Below are 14,286 nucleotides of genomic sequence, written 5' to 3'. Positions count from 1 at the left end.
TTTCACACAAGTTATAATCCTGGTATTATTTACACACCCCATCTGTGCTTTTAAACTATCAAGAAGATTTTGATAATGAACAAATCTGCATTAGGTTTGGAAAAATACTGATGAGGGTGAGTAAATTTGACCAAATTAGAATTTTTGTGTGAACGTCCCCTTTAAAATGGTAGGAATTCTGATGCTAAATTAATACAGCGTTTCACATAAACTATTGCACTTAACAAATTACTCCACAGAATGATTTGTTCAGTCATAGCTCATTTCAAAAATTAAATAACCATGAGGTTAATTGTTCCCCTCAAAATGGATATTGAGAGAATGTTTTCACATCACGCCATAATATATTCCTTTCGCTATAAATTGAGAAAACATCTGTTTCCATCCATACAATACTTTCAGTTGTGTGATGCATTTAAAGTATCGCACAGCTAATATTCGTTTTTTTGTATGTTAGACTTTTTAAACTCGCAGTCAAAGTGCATTTCATCAGAAATCCCTGTATAATCCCAAAGAGTTTCATAAGACAAACAGCATTTTCATCTGGCTTAAAAAGTTAAATCTTTCTGGAAAAAACTGTTAAAACTTTCCGTCTCCTATTGGTCTTTTTCAAGCAAACACAAATAGATTAATTCATTGTTAGTGTCATTGAAAATAAAAACCTTCACATATCCCCTAAAAACTTGAAGATATGTTATAAAAAATAATCTAAGGCTGTGTTTGGAATAGCATGCTAACATACTAGTATGCACTACACTACCTGACAAAAGTCGCCTATGCAAGTTTTAGGAACAGCAGATAATAGCTTGACTTCTAGTTGATCATTTAGTATCAGAAGTGTCTTATATGAAAGGCAAAGGCCCCTAGATTACGCTTATTGTACCAAAATAAAATATGATCATGCCTTGATTTTTAATTATTTTGTTAGGGCAGTAAGGTCTGACTTTGCTAAGACAAAAGTCACTCAATAGAAGTAATGTCCAGTATAGAATATAAAGTCATGCTGCAGTGGAAACAGAATGAATATTGTGTCTGACTCCATCATGAGCTTGGAGGACTGCATCCATACATCTCTGCACTGACTCAAATCACTTAATAATAAAGTCATCTGGAATGGCAAAGAAATCGATTTTGCAGGACTCCCAGAGTTCATCAAGAGTCTTTGGATTCATCTTCAATGCCTCCTCCATCTTATCCAAGACATGCTCAATAATGTTCACACTGGTATCTGGGCTGGCCAATCTTTGAACTTTTTTGCTTTCAGGAGCTTTGTTGTGGAGGCTGAAGTATGAGAAGGAGCGCTATCCTGCTGAAGAACTTGCCCTCTCCTGTGGTTTGTAATGTAATGGGCAGCACAAATGTCTCGATACCTCAGGCTGTTGATGTTGCAGACTTCTCGCACACCCCTGTACATAATGTAACCCCAAACCATGATTTGTCTTCACCAGACTTGACTGGTTTCTGTGAGAGTCTTGCGTCCATGCAGGCTCCAGTAGGTCTTCTACAGTGTTTGTGATGATTGGGATGCAGATCAACAGATGATTCATCAGAAAAATCCACCTTCTGCCACTTTTCCCAATGATCAACTAGAAGTCAAGTTGCTCTAAAAACGACAAGACTTTTGTCAGGTAGTGTATGTGTTTCTATACTGTATCCAAAAGTGCAGTGCATCTGAGTAATTTGAGCGACTGTTTCCACTGCCAAATATCAAAGAGGTATTTAAGTAGTACCTAGAGTGCATACTATCCAGTATTCACTAAGTAGTATGCAAGTATTCCATTCCGAACACAGCCATAGTCATGGCACGGTACCAGGTAGCCCCGCCCCCCCTCAGTGCTCAGGTAACGATTGGTTACAATTCAGCCAATGGAAAAAAGTGCAATCATATTGAGGAAATGTATCGTGTTCACAACTTAAATATCATGGTTTTGGTTTTGTAAGCAAAGGCAAATGAACAGCACACATTTTAAGAGCCGTTTTCATGCTTTCACCAACTCTTTAGAAGCATGAAGAATGTGTACGAAAACGCAACAGTATTATTTTCTCTTTTTACAGTACATCAAACTCTTACAAAACCATAAACCAGCAATGAGAGCTAAAAAAAACAAACAAAAATAAAACATGCTTTTATCAAACATTTAGATATACACTTACTTCAGAACACTAACAGCAACTATCTTTTTTCAGTTTTCTTTTTTTTTTTTTTTGCACCACTGACACAGATACATAGAAAAGTTCTATCCACATTTCTGCTCAAAACTAGAACTTTTGAAATTACAAGAAACATTGCACGAGCCTAAGGCCAGGAATATACTTTTGTTCCAGTAGGTAAATGCAAATGCTTCCCGACGTTTTCAAGAAGAATCTTTTCAGTGTTTGTTAGTTTAAAAAATACCTTCTATTATATCCCATATTAGAAAGAACGTCACAGGCTTTGAATGACATTGAGCTGAGCAAATCACAGTTTTGATGTCTTGAGTGAACTGTCCCTTTAAATATCTGCTATGGCGGTAACAAACCTCAAGGGAGTGCTATTCTTATTTTAATGTGTTGCCTTCATACTATGGGTCAGCGTCACTTCGCATTTGCACGTTTTTAAACCAAACCATCATCCATCAATAAATACAATTTAATTGTTTTAACATAATACATTTGAAGCCAAATGTTAAAATGAAACACCTGGGTGTGCTAAAAAATGTGGTAACACTTTATAATAACTACATACTAGGAATCATTTACTAAGCATTAGCATCTAGTGAATTCATCATTTGTCAAGCATTACCTCTACATTAATAAGCTTTAGTAAGCAGTTTATAACTGCAGCTACAAATGCTGTAATCTTGACTTATTAGCACCTATATAGTGTACTTAATAATTGTACTTTCATACTTAGTTAATGATTTATTTTTCATTAATAAATTAAGTATCGCTCTATTTACAAACCATTTGTATTTAAGAGTAGTTGAGGGTTTTTAGGATCATTCAGAATGAGTTAGTAAATGATTAATACACTATTGAAATCAATGTTTATATGTCTTATTATTCAGACATATACTTAACTAATATGTTAATAAATGCTTTATTAATTCAACTTCATGCAGTTTTGTGACCTGATCTAAAGTAATGATTATTCATGCTTTATAAATGCCTTATAAATGACAAATAAAGGCTCAGAATCAAATGAACAATAATCTTTGCAATCTTTTTTAAAAAGTAAAATGACTGTAAAGTTTAAACATTGCAAAATAACAGGACATACGACATAAAACTGGATAAAACAACAACAATATAATAATTTAACAATATAATAAGATGCAATGTTTAAACTCTAGAGTGATTTTATTTTAGATCAGGTTGCAAAGATTTATTTTTCATTTGAAGTACAGTTTTATTTGTGTATCTTTAAATGAATAGGAATGAATAATGTCTTTTTTCCTGTTTAGAATTTAACTGAGCCTTTATTTGACATTTATAAACAATTTGCAAAGCATAAATAGTCCTCACTTTAGATTAGGTCACAAAACTACATGAAGTTGAGTTAATAAAGCATTTATTAGCATATATAGTATTATCGTAATATTACTATATAGTAATATAGTAATAGTAATATAGTAATAACGCATTCTGAATGATCCTAAAAACCCTCAACTACTCTTAAATACAAATGGTTTGTAAATAATGCGATACTTAATTTAGTAATGAAAAATAAATCATTATTAAAGTATGAAAATACAAATATTAAGCACATTTTAAACATGTTTGTAAGTCAAGAATAGAGCATTTGTAGCTGCAGTTATAAACTGCTTACTAACGCTTATTAATGTAGAGTTAATGCTTCATAGATAATGAATTCACGATATGCTAATGCTTAATAAATGATTTATAGTGTGTAGTTATTATAAAGTGTTACCAAAAAGGTTTTTGAATTAGTTTGGAGGATGGCATGTTTAGAGAGCTTGTGTTGTTTTTGTTTGTTTTAAAGCTGAAATAAACCATGTAAAAAGTTTAGGGTTAAGGCCTTATATGGCAATTCTCCATGTTTTATGCAAATGACTAAAGCTCAGGCTCATGTTTACATGATGACAGTGTACTAAAAATGGGTAATTTTTCATTTGCATTTGCACAAGCTTTCATAAACAGATGATTAAAGTACATAGGAATCTGCAAAAATAACTCAAAAAGCCAACACAATCTCACGGCCATTTGTAAATTTTTGATTCAGTGGCTAATCCGCATGAATTTATACAATCTCATTCATACAATTTAGTACAATTTTGCTCATCCCCCAATGATGGTTGAGTTAAGAGATGGGATTTAGTGCTATGCCTCCTTTTTAAAATCTTACATTTTCATACGACTGAACAAATTTGTATGAATTAAAAATAGTTGCGTTTCCTCATTAGATCAGGCTGAAAAGGCTGCATTCTGATGCCAGGCCAGTAGATGGCGACTTTAAAAAGAAACACCATATGGCTGCAATAAAGATTTTCTTTAGTCCACCACTGATATTTTAGTTGTCAAGTACTCACTCATGCCTATAGACCAAACACATAATGCATGTGTGCATCATTTCAGCCTGATCTCACGAGAAAATGTAAGTATTTTATGTTTGGCCAGTTTAGTGGCTAATTTGTATGAATTTGTACGAGTTCAGTCGTACAAAATTGTACGATTTTAAAAAGGAGGCGTGGCACCTAACCCCACCCCTAAACCCAACCGTCATTGGGGGATGAGCAAATCGTACTAAATTGTGCGAATTAGATCATACAAATTCATATGAATTAGCTACAAAATCAAAGTTACGAATTGCCGTGAGATTGTGTTGATTATTCCCATTTTCACAAAAATGCAATTTTGTTGATTACATTCACACAAAAATGGTATTACGAGAACATTTTTCAGTGACATTGAGCAGAGCAAGTCACAGTATTAGTCTCTGAGTGAACTATCCCTTTAAATATCTGCTATGGTGATAAAAAACCTCAAGGGGGCGATATTTTTTAGTTTTTCCTTCAAAACTACGGGTCAGGGTCACTAAAGGCTGATTTATACTTCTGCGTCAAGCGCACGTGTATACTACAGTGCAGCCTACGTGTGGGCACATAGCCCTCGCCGTCTACGTCGCTGACGTGCACCTCTCAAAAAATGTAACTACAAATCGCAACGACGCGTAGCGCAAGCTCTGTGATTGGTCGGCTTGGAAGTGCTGACAAGTGTGGGTGGGACTGAGAGCCGCGTGAGCCCGATGGAGCGACTACTTACAAGGAGCTCCGGATGGAGACTGTTGGTTTGTGTTTACATTACGATTAAAGTTGTTGCATTCCTGCCGGTTCCTGCCTCAAAATGAGCGAGTTTGAACCACTTGTTCATTAAGGAAGCGTTCCGAAAAAACAAAACACCAGCGAAAAAACTCGACGCAGAGGAACATAAACACCTATTCTCAGCTAACATTTCGGAATTGTTATAGCAAAGCAACAGAAATAGCGCACAGAAGTATGAATGCACAGCTATGCGCGTTGCATGCACTGTGGGTCACGCCGATCCCTGGACACAGAAGTATAAACCAGGCTTAAGCATTCAAGCTCGAGAACATTTTTTTTAAAGCAAACCATCATCCACCAATAAATGTGATACAATTTAAGGTAAATTTAAGGGGAAAAAAAATTATATTTATAACCTGGGTGTACTAAAAATAATTATACTTTTTGGGGGGCAGTATATTTAGAGAGCTTGTGTTGTTTTTGTTTATTTGTTTGTTTGTTTAAAAAGTGAAAATGGTTTAAAAAAATTAAGAATTATGGCCTTGTATGGAAATTCTGCATGTTTTATGCAAATGACTAAAGCTCAAGATCATGCTTACATGGCGACAGTATACTAAAAATGGGTGTTTTTCATTTGCATTTTTGAAAGATTTTATAAACAGATGATTAAAGTACACAAATCTGCGAAAATAACTGAAAAGGCCAACACAATCTCATGGCAATTCGTAACTTTTTAATTCAGTGACTAATTGGTATGAATTCGTACGATCTCATTCATACAATTTAGTACGGTTTGCTTATCCCCCAATGATGGTTGGGTTTAGGGATGCAGTTGGGTGCCACGCCTCCTTTTTAAAATCGTACATTTTTGAAGGACTGAACTCGTACAAATTCGTATGAAGTAGCCACTAAAGTAAAAGTACGTAAAATAGTTTAGTTTCCTCGTGATATCAGCCTGAAAAGGCTGCTATCTGCATGCCAAGCCAGTAGACGGCAGCGTGACTGCAAAAAGAAACACTATATGGCTGCACAAACGATTCTGTCGTCCACCAGTGATATTTTTGGTTGTCAAGTACTCACTCTTGCCTATAGACTAAACATACAATGCATGTGCGCATCATTCCCATTTTCACAAATTCGCATTTTTGTAGATTACATCAACACAAAAATTATATTATGAGATTTTTTTGTTATCGAAATTAGAAGCATTTGCAATGACGTACTCGCCTAAAGTATGCCTCCAACCTGAAGCTTATCATACGCTTTGAGTTTGCAGTTTTTGTTCTTTGCAAAGTTCAGTAAAAATACATATTTTTGGACCACCCCCTCCCTCCCCCGTTCAAAACGTTAAACAGGAAATCTGTCGAAATGAAACGTTGATGTGCAGAATTGAAAGCTGCTTTATACTCTCTTGCCTCTTGCTTGTTGAATCTAAACCGGAGTGGGCTCGGGGAAAGCGTCCAGTAAAGTAGTTTCTTTCGCGGTGTCCGCTAGCGAAACGTCAGGCAGATTGTGAGGCATCTCCTTTGGCTGCTCAGCTACATAACAGTTCCCATTGGCATTGTAGCCTGTATCCTGCGTGTTGTTGTTCAGATAGTTCTGAAACTCCATCTGGTTCAGCTCTCCTGATTGGCTGAGGAAGCTCCCTTTAGATTGGATGCTTTTCTCTGGCTCTGGAGTGCAGCAGCCAATCACGGCCAAGTGGTGATTAGCATATGGCTGCTCTGGCTGCTGGGAATAGTCCGCGTATTGGTCAGCGGTCACATTAAAGGGACCCTGAGACATGACCCTATTTGAGTCGTTAACCCTGTCTTGATAAGACGCAGTGTCGCCTATGTAGGGCTCACTGGATTGGTTGGAGGCCAAAAGTACGGGCGGGGTAACGTTCTCCATTGAGTAGTACTCTGCGGTGGAGTTGATGAAGTACGAGTTGCCGTTTGTTTGGTTGTCTGACGTGATCGTATTCTCAGAGTAACGCATCACAGAAGGGGGCGGAGCCACTTCGCTATTGGCCAATCCTGTTTCAAACTCCTTCACCTTATCTTCATCCTCATCATCATCTTCCTCCTCAGAGTCGCTATTGGCCAAACTCTGCGTGCTGGAATCGGATAAGCTGCACAAACTGCTGCTATCGTCTTTTTCATCTTCATCTTCATCATCATCATCATCTTCATCATCTTCATCATCCTCTTCATCTTCTTCATCTTCATCCTCCTCCTCTTCCTCTTCGTCCTCCAAGACCTCGTCCATGTCGTCTCCAGACTGCAGGTGCATGATGGTGGTCTGCGGGACTGTATCTGGGATTGCATACTCCAGTGCGTGCTGTCCCGTCGCCAGCGGGCTGCAGTGTCCATTGGGGTCGCTGTGAAATCCGTTTCCAGCCACAGCGCCGGAGTTCTGCTGTTCGCGGCTCTTCTCCAGCTCCAGCTTCATGATGGTGTGCAGGAAGTGAGTCCGCACTCGGATGGGATTAAATTCGATCCTGCCGGCTGCGTTGCTGCAGCCCTCTTTCGTGCAGCCGCAAGGGAAAGACATTCGGTCCACCTGTGGACATCCAAAAACACTTGAGCACAGGCCAGTTTGAGGATGGTTTGAATCACACACACAGCAAGGAACAGTGTTGGGTCTAATCAGTCATAAAAGTAAACTAGCTACTTAAAAATATAATAATAATAAATTTAAAAAAGTGTGAGAGTCAAATTATAGTTTATTGAATTTCTCTATGTAATGTAATGTTTATTTATATAGCACATTAATCATGTATGTCCATACACCAAAAGTACTTCATAATCATGCAAACAATTATTTAAATTTGGCAAACAATGTAAAAAAATAAATTAGGATTCATTTTTGGCAATTTTGCCTTTCATTTGATAGGACAACAATGTAATTTTTATAATTATGCACATTTCAGCAATGTTCATTTACTTAATAAATTTAAGGCAATAGATTTACTCACTTTATAAATGTAACTAATCTCTTTTTACAGTGTACATTGTTTAACTTTTCATTTTATTTAGTAATTAGTAATTAATATAAGAATAATAAATAAAACAATATAAACAAACAAATATATAAATAAATATACATATGTAAAAATATATAAATAATAAAAAAAAGAAAATATATAAAAAAATATATTAAAAAATATATAAGAAATACAAAATAAAATACAATATGTGTGTGTGTGTGTGTATGTGTGTGTGTGTGTGTGTATGTATGTATATATATATATATATATATATATATATATATATATATATATATATATATATATATATATATATATATATATATATATATATATAAAATACAAAATGAATACAACAAAACAGGGCGGCTAATAATTCAGGGGGGCTAATAATTCTGACTTCAACTATATTCATTTATTTTCTATTCGGCTTAGTCCCTTTATTAATCATGGGTCACCACAGCGGAATGAATCGCCAACTTATCTAGCATATGTTTTACACAGCAGATGCCATTCCAGCCACAACCCATCACTGGGAAACACCCATACACTCTTGAATTCACACACACATACACTATGGCCAATTTATCCTACTCAATTCACCTATATCACATGTCTTTGGATTGTGGGGGAAACCGGAGCACCCGGAGGAAACCCATACGAACATGGGAAGAACATGCAAACTCCACACAGAAATGCCAACTGGCCCAGCCAATTCTTGAACCGGTGACCTTCTTGCTGTGAGGCGATTGTGCTATCTACTGCGCCACTGTGTTGCTCTATATAGCTAAAAGGGATTTTTCAGGAGTTTTTGGGAATATTCAGTCAAGTAATTAGTAAATAAATAATTTTCAGAATATTTTAATGATGTAATTAAATACATTTTTGAAGTAACTTTCCCTATACTGAAGAAGTATAATCTAAATAAAGTTTCCCTCTCTACTGAAGACCTGATGTACCATGTGAAATATATCTGTCTGCTGTCTGACATCTAAATCAATTTAATCAGAGCGTACCGTTTCTCCATTAAACTTTATAACCAGACTTAATTACTCTTAATTACTTTTGCTTGTCTGCCATGTTAGATTTGCTTTGACAGGCTTGGCTTTACTGCAGTATGGAAACTCGTGAACACTAATCAGCTCATCGTGTGATTGCAGCGACTGGGTGAGTTTTACAACAACAACCTGTTGAGGTCATAGGTCACCTCAAAATAAATATAACTTAAAATTGATTAATGATCAATTAAACTGACTTTCACACTTTTTACTGTTACATGAAAAAATGTGATAAAACTACTTTATAACATTACACAATACTACAAAATCAATAACATTTATAAATGAATGAATTAATAATTCAATGCAAAATATTCAATTCAAACTTAAAATAAGTTAGCATAAAATAAATAATATATTATTAATTATATAATAATTGGTAGAACATTTATAATTACAATTAATTAATTAAAAATGTTTTTAATATTTATTATGTGCAATAAAATATTACAATATTTTGTATTGAATTATATTTTTTGAGGATTATTTTGGTTTCACATTGATGTCTACGCACTAAAAAACGTTGAGTTATTTATTTAACCCAATGGTTGAGTTAAACTTATTTGGTACTTGGTAATTGGGTTATTTTTAACCTTTATTAGGTTATTTATTAATAACTCAACCAGTTGGGTTAAATATTCGTTGCTTTGTTGGGTTATTTATAACCTTTATTTGGTTATTCATACTATAAAATTTTGAATTTCAACAGTCAACTGATTTAACTGACACAGAACAGCTGTATTAATATGCGTGCGTAATGTTGTTTTGGTGTTATAAAAGTTAAGCTCTTGTGCAATAATATTATTTTTGTTTTGTCAAATGAGCTCTCCATATCGTGTTTTTTATATCCGTTTTACCAGCACTCTTAATTATTGATGATACAAATGCGCACTTCATAGCCGATCTATATTAAATGGCTAAAACGCTTTCTCTACCTTACGTGTTCATCTCCACACCCAGATAGCAAAATGACCTAAAATCAAAGTTTCTTTTGATATCGAATCCACGTTGATCACCGACGTTGATTCAACTTCGTTTTGCTCATCGGGGTAACGTTGAAACGAAGTCAGGCACTCCATTCAAATCGAACCTGAAATCGACGCAATTGGTTACTTACCCAATGTTCAATCGATATTGAGTTTCAGTCAATCGAATTGACGTAATAGAATCCACATTCAACATATAATTGACCTAATTGGTTGATTTTAAGTCGATTGGAATAACATATAATCCACACATATTCAACATATAGTTTGTTTTTTTGCCGTCATTCTCACCATTATTACACAGTTGAGACACTTATTTATTTATTTACACAGCCATAATTATAAAACTAATAGTACCTTGTTAAAATAGTTGAGTTAAAAATACCCCAACATATAACACATCTATAGGATATTATAGCACCTTCCCAACTATGGGTTATTTTAATCCAATTCATTGGGTTATATAATTTATCCCAATGCATTGGGTTATTTTGATTAAATGTTATTTTTTCCATTCTGGTATTACTACTACTACTATTAGTTTTATAATTATGGGTGTGTACATAAATAAATAAGCATCTCAGCTGTGTCCTAATCATGAGAATGACGGCAAAAAACAAACAAACTATATGTTGAATATGTGTGGATTCTATGTTGTTCCACTCGACTTAAAATCAACATAGTTTCAACATTAGGTAGACAAACCAATTAGGTGGATTATATGTTGACAATGCGTGGATTCTATAACGTCGATTCGATTGACTGAAAATCAACATCGATTGAACATTGGGTAAGTAACCAATTGCGTCGATTTCAGGTTCAATTTGAATGGAGTGCCTGACGTCGTTTCAACATTACCCCGATGAGCAAAACGATGTTGAATCAACATCGGTGATCAACGTGGATTCGATATCAAAAGAGATGTTGATTTTAGGTTGAAATTATGTCATTTTGCTATCTGGGTGTGGAGATGAACACGTGAGGTAGAGAAAGCGTTTTAGCTATTTAATATAGATCGGCTATGAAGTGCGCATTTGTATCATCAATAATTAAGAGTGCTGGTGAAACGGATATAAAATACACGATATGGAGAGCTCATTTGATAAAACAAAAATAATATTATTGCACAAGAGCTTAACTTTTATAACACAAAAACAACATTACGCACACATATTAATACAGCTGTTCTGTGTTAAATAAATCAGTTGACTGTTGAAATTCAAAATTTTAACCCAACTGGTTGAGTTATAACAAAGAGCTCAGAATGACCAAGAGGCGACACTCAATAGAACGTTCCATTGCAACAGCAGCACTGAGCAACAACCCTGGATTCCACCTTTTTGGAGTGAAAGTGATCAGCTGTCCATTGGATCTCATTACTGTCACGATGGCAAGCAGCTGCTTTGTTTTTTATTTATTTTTTTAAAAAGCGCATTAAAGCTGAGATACAACCTGAAAGACGACAATACAACACTTACTATCATAATCATCAGCACTTTTATTAGTTTATTTAACAGACTAATAATATGCTGTTGTTCTATTGGAGTTTTCATTCCAAAATGACCGCCGCACCCTCTAGTGGCTGTTTCCCAAATTACACAAGAGTGTCGCCTCTTGGTGATTCTATGCTCTTTGGTAATAATATAAATAACCAAATAAAGGTTCTAAATAACCCAACAAAGCACCAAATATTTAAACCAACTGGTTGAGTTATTAATAAATAACCAAATAAAGGGTAAAAATAACCCAACACAGCACCAAATATGTTTAACTTAACCATTGGGTTAAATAAATAACTCAACGTTTTTAATGTGTAGTATTAGTAATACCACAATGGAAAAAATAACATTTAATCAAAATAACCCATAGTTGGGAAGGTGCTATAATAACCTATAGTTGGGTTATATGTTGGGGTATTTTAACAAACTATTTTACCAGAGTAACTTTTGAGAATCTTTTATTAATAATAATAGGAGGATTATAATAATTCAGGAGGACTAATAATTCAGACTTCACCTGTGAGTGTGTGTGTGTGTACTCTTGTCCTCTCACCTGACACTTGATGCCGGCTAGGCTGCATGTGCAGGTTTCTGGGTCACAGAAGAGTCTACAGTCACAGCCACAGTCTTCTCTGGACACCCTGATGGCCCGCAGCTCGTGTTTCTCCTCCACATCGATCTTCTTGACTCCGGACGAGCGCAGCAGAGCACGTCGCTTCTTAGTGGTCAGTGGCTGGAGGAAGAAGTACTCGTCCACCTCTGTGTTATCAATGTCAAGGTCATCATCAGAGACGTCGTCCAGCGTCAGAGCATTCGCCTCCTCAGACTCCACTGAGCCGTTCTTCGTCAACTGAAAACCAGAACACTTCAAAACAATTCACAACACTTTGACCCAGGTAAGTTTGTGTTTAGCTGAAGCACACTTTGAACTAGAAACTGGAAGCCATTGACTAGAATAGTTGGAAAAGCTAATGGAAGCCAATGATTACAGCGTTCTAGCTTTTTTAATAATATATACATATTTACTGACCCGCAGGCGTATGGAGTTGAGCTTCTCCTCCTTCAGGTGGTCTCTCAGCATGTCTCTGTGGATCCTCTCCTGCTCCATGGCGAACTCTCCCAGTGTGTACTGCCGGATGCAGCTGTGTCTGTTGGACATGCCCAGAGTGCTGCCACCCTGACTGGGCACGCTGGTGAAGCCCTGCCGCCGGCTGAAGTAATACACCGTCACCTTCTCGAAGTGCACCCGCCGCGTCCTCATGCGCTTCTCCCGCTTCAGGATGGAGGAGGCTGAGACACAAGCACAGGTAAATAACATTACACACCACTTAATTCAGCTGGAGACACACTGATGCACATCTGTCCTGTTTGTCTGAGGGATGTCTGATGTTAGCATTGGGTGATGCATTAAAGTACAAATGAAATCCTAAGTACTCGTACTGATTTTGTGAGCTCACTCATCTGTGTATGTCGTTGGCGCGACGTAATTGCTGTTTGCTAGTTTCAGCTCGGCGCAAGAGTCGTTTTAATGTTTTGCACCATGCTGTTTAAATAGCAAATGCATTTGTGCTCATGTGTGCGTCCATAGGCATTCTGGTCTGAAAAAGGAGGCGTGTTAAAATCATACTTTCATGCCTTCTTCATCTCAGGGGGCTTTTTTCAGTTTATTCATGACAATTTGCTTTTGTATAATGTTATTATTATTAGCAGTATTATTTATTATATGCATATTTATATTAGTTTTTTTAAAAACAAGCTTAGATTTGCCCACTTGTCAGGTTTTAGACCAGGGGTCACCAATCCTGGTCCTGGAGGGCCAGTGTCCCTGTAGAGCAGTGGTCACCAAACTTGTTCCTGGAGGGCCGGTGTCCTGCAGATTTTAACTACAACCCGAATCAAACACACCTGAACAAGCTAATCAAGGTCTTACTGGGTATACTTGAAACATCCAGGCAGGTGTGTTGAGGCAAGATGGAGCTAAACCCTGCAGGGACACCGGCCCTCCAGGACCAGGATTGGTGACCCCTGCTGTAGAGTTTAGCTCCATCTTGCCTCAACACACCTGCCTGCATGTGTAACGGAGGCCAGTCAGTAGGGGCTGTGCAGGTAAACCTCAATCCTCTGACCTCTAAAGGTGGTCTAGCGACAGACGCTAGAGGCCATGGTCTTTAGCCTTCTTGTTAGAGCAACTGACTCCCATGCGGCAGGTCACCGGTTCAATGCCAGCTCGGAGCGGGTTGGGTGGTGTAGGACTGACGGTGTTACATTGGTGCCGTGACCCGGATGGGAGTGAGGTTTAGGGGGGTGAGTGTAACGGAGGCCAGCTAGTAGGGACTGTGCAGGTAAACCTCAATCCTCTGACCTCTAAAGGTGGTCTAGCGACAGACGCTAGAGGCCATGGTCTTTAGCCTCCTTGGTAGAGCACCTGACTCCCATGCGGAAGGTCACCAGTTCGATACCAGCTTGTAGCGGGTTGGGTGGCGTAGGTCCGGCGGGGTTACACATGTTTCA

At 37.0% G+C, this 14,286-nt stretch overlaps 1 protein-coding gene across 6 annotated transcripts in view; it reads right to left on the bottom strand.

Moving 5' to 3' along the window:
* Nucleotides 1-3,984: 3,984 nt before the first annotated feature.
* The window catches only part of csrnp3 (cysteine-serine-rich nuclear protein 3), a 120,688-nt gene continuing 110,386 nt past the window's right edge, over nucleotides 3,985-14,286 (bottom strand). For 3 of the 6 annotated variants that reach the window (XM_073913224.1, XM_073913226.1, XM_073913225.1), the window contains 3 exons: nucleotides 12,806-13,065; nucleotides 12,329-12,640; nucleotides 3,985-7,805 (listed from right to left, as the gene is read on the bottom strand). In XM_073913224.1, the coding sequence (XP_073769325.1) occupies nucleotides 6,693-7,805; nucleotides 12,329-12,640; nucleotides 12,806-13,065 (1,685 nt within the window). In that variant the 3' untranslated portion in view covers nucleotides 3,985-6,692. The remainder of the gene's footprint in view (nucleotides 7,806-12,328; nucleotides 12,641-12,805; nucleotides 13,066-14,286) is intronic. The other 3 variants (XM_073913227.1, XM_073913230.1, XM_073913229.1) reach the window with 1 other exon arrangement.

This window comes from Danio rerio, chromosome 9 (genome assembly GCF_049306965.1).
Source record: "Danio rerio strain Tuebingen ecotype United States chromosome 9, GRCz12tu, whole genome shotgun sequence".
NCBI lineage: Eukaryota > Metazoa > Chordata > Actinopteri > Cypriniformes > Danionidae > Danio > Danio rerio.
The sequence above is the reverse complement of the archived record's forward strand: the minus strand, read 5'-3'. Positions and strand labels throughout refer to the sequence as shown.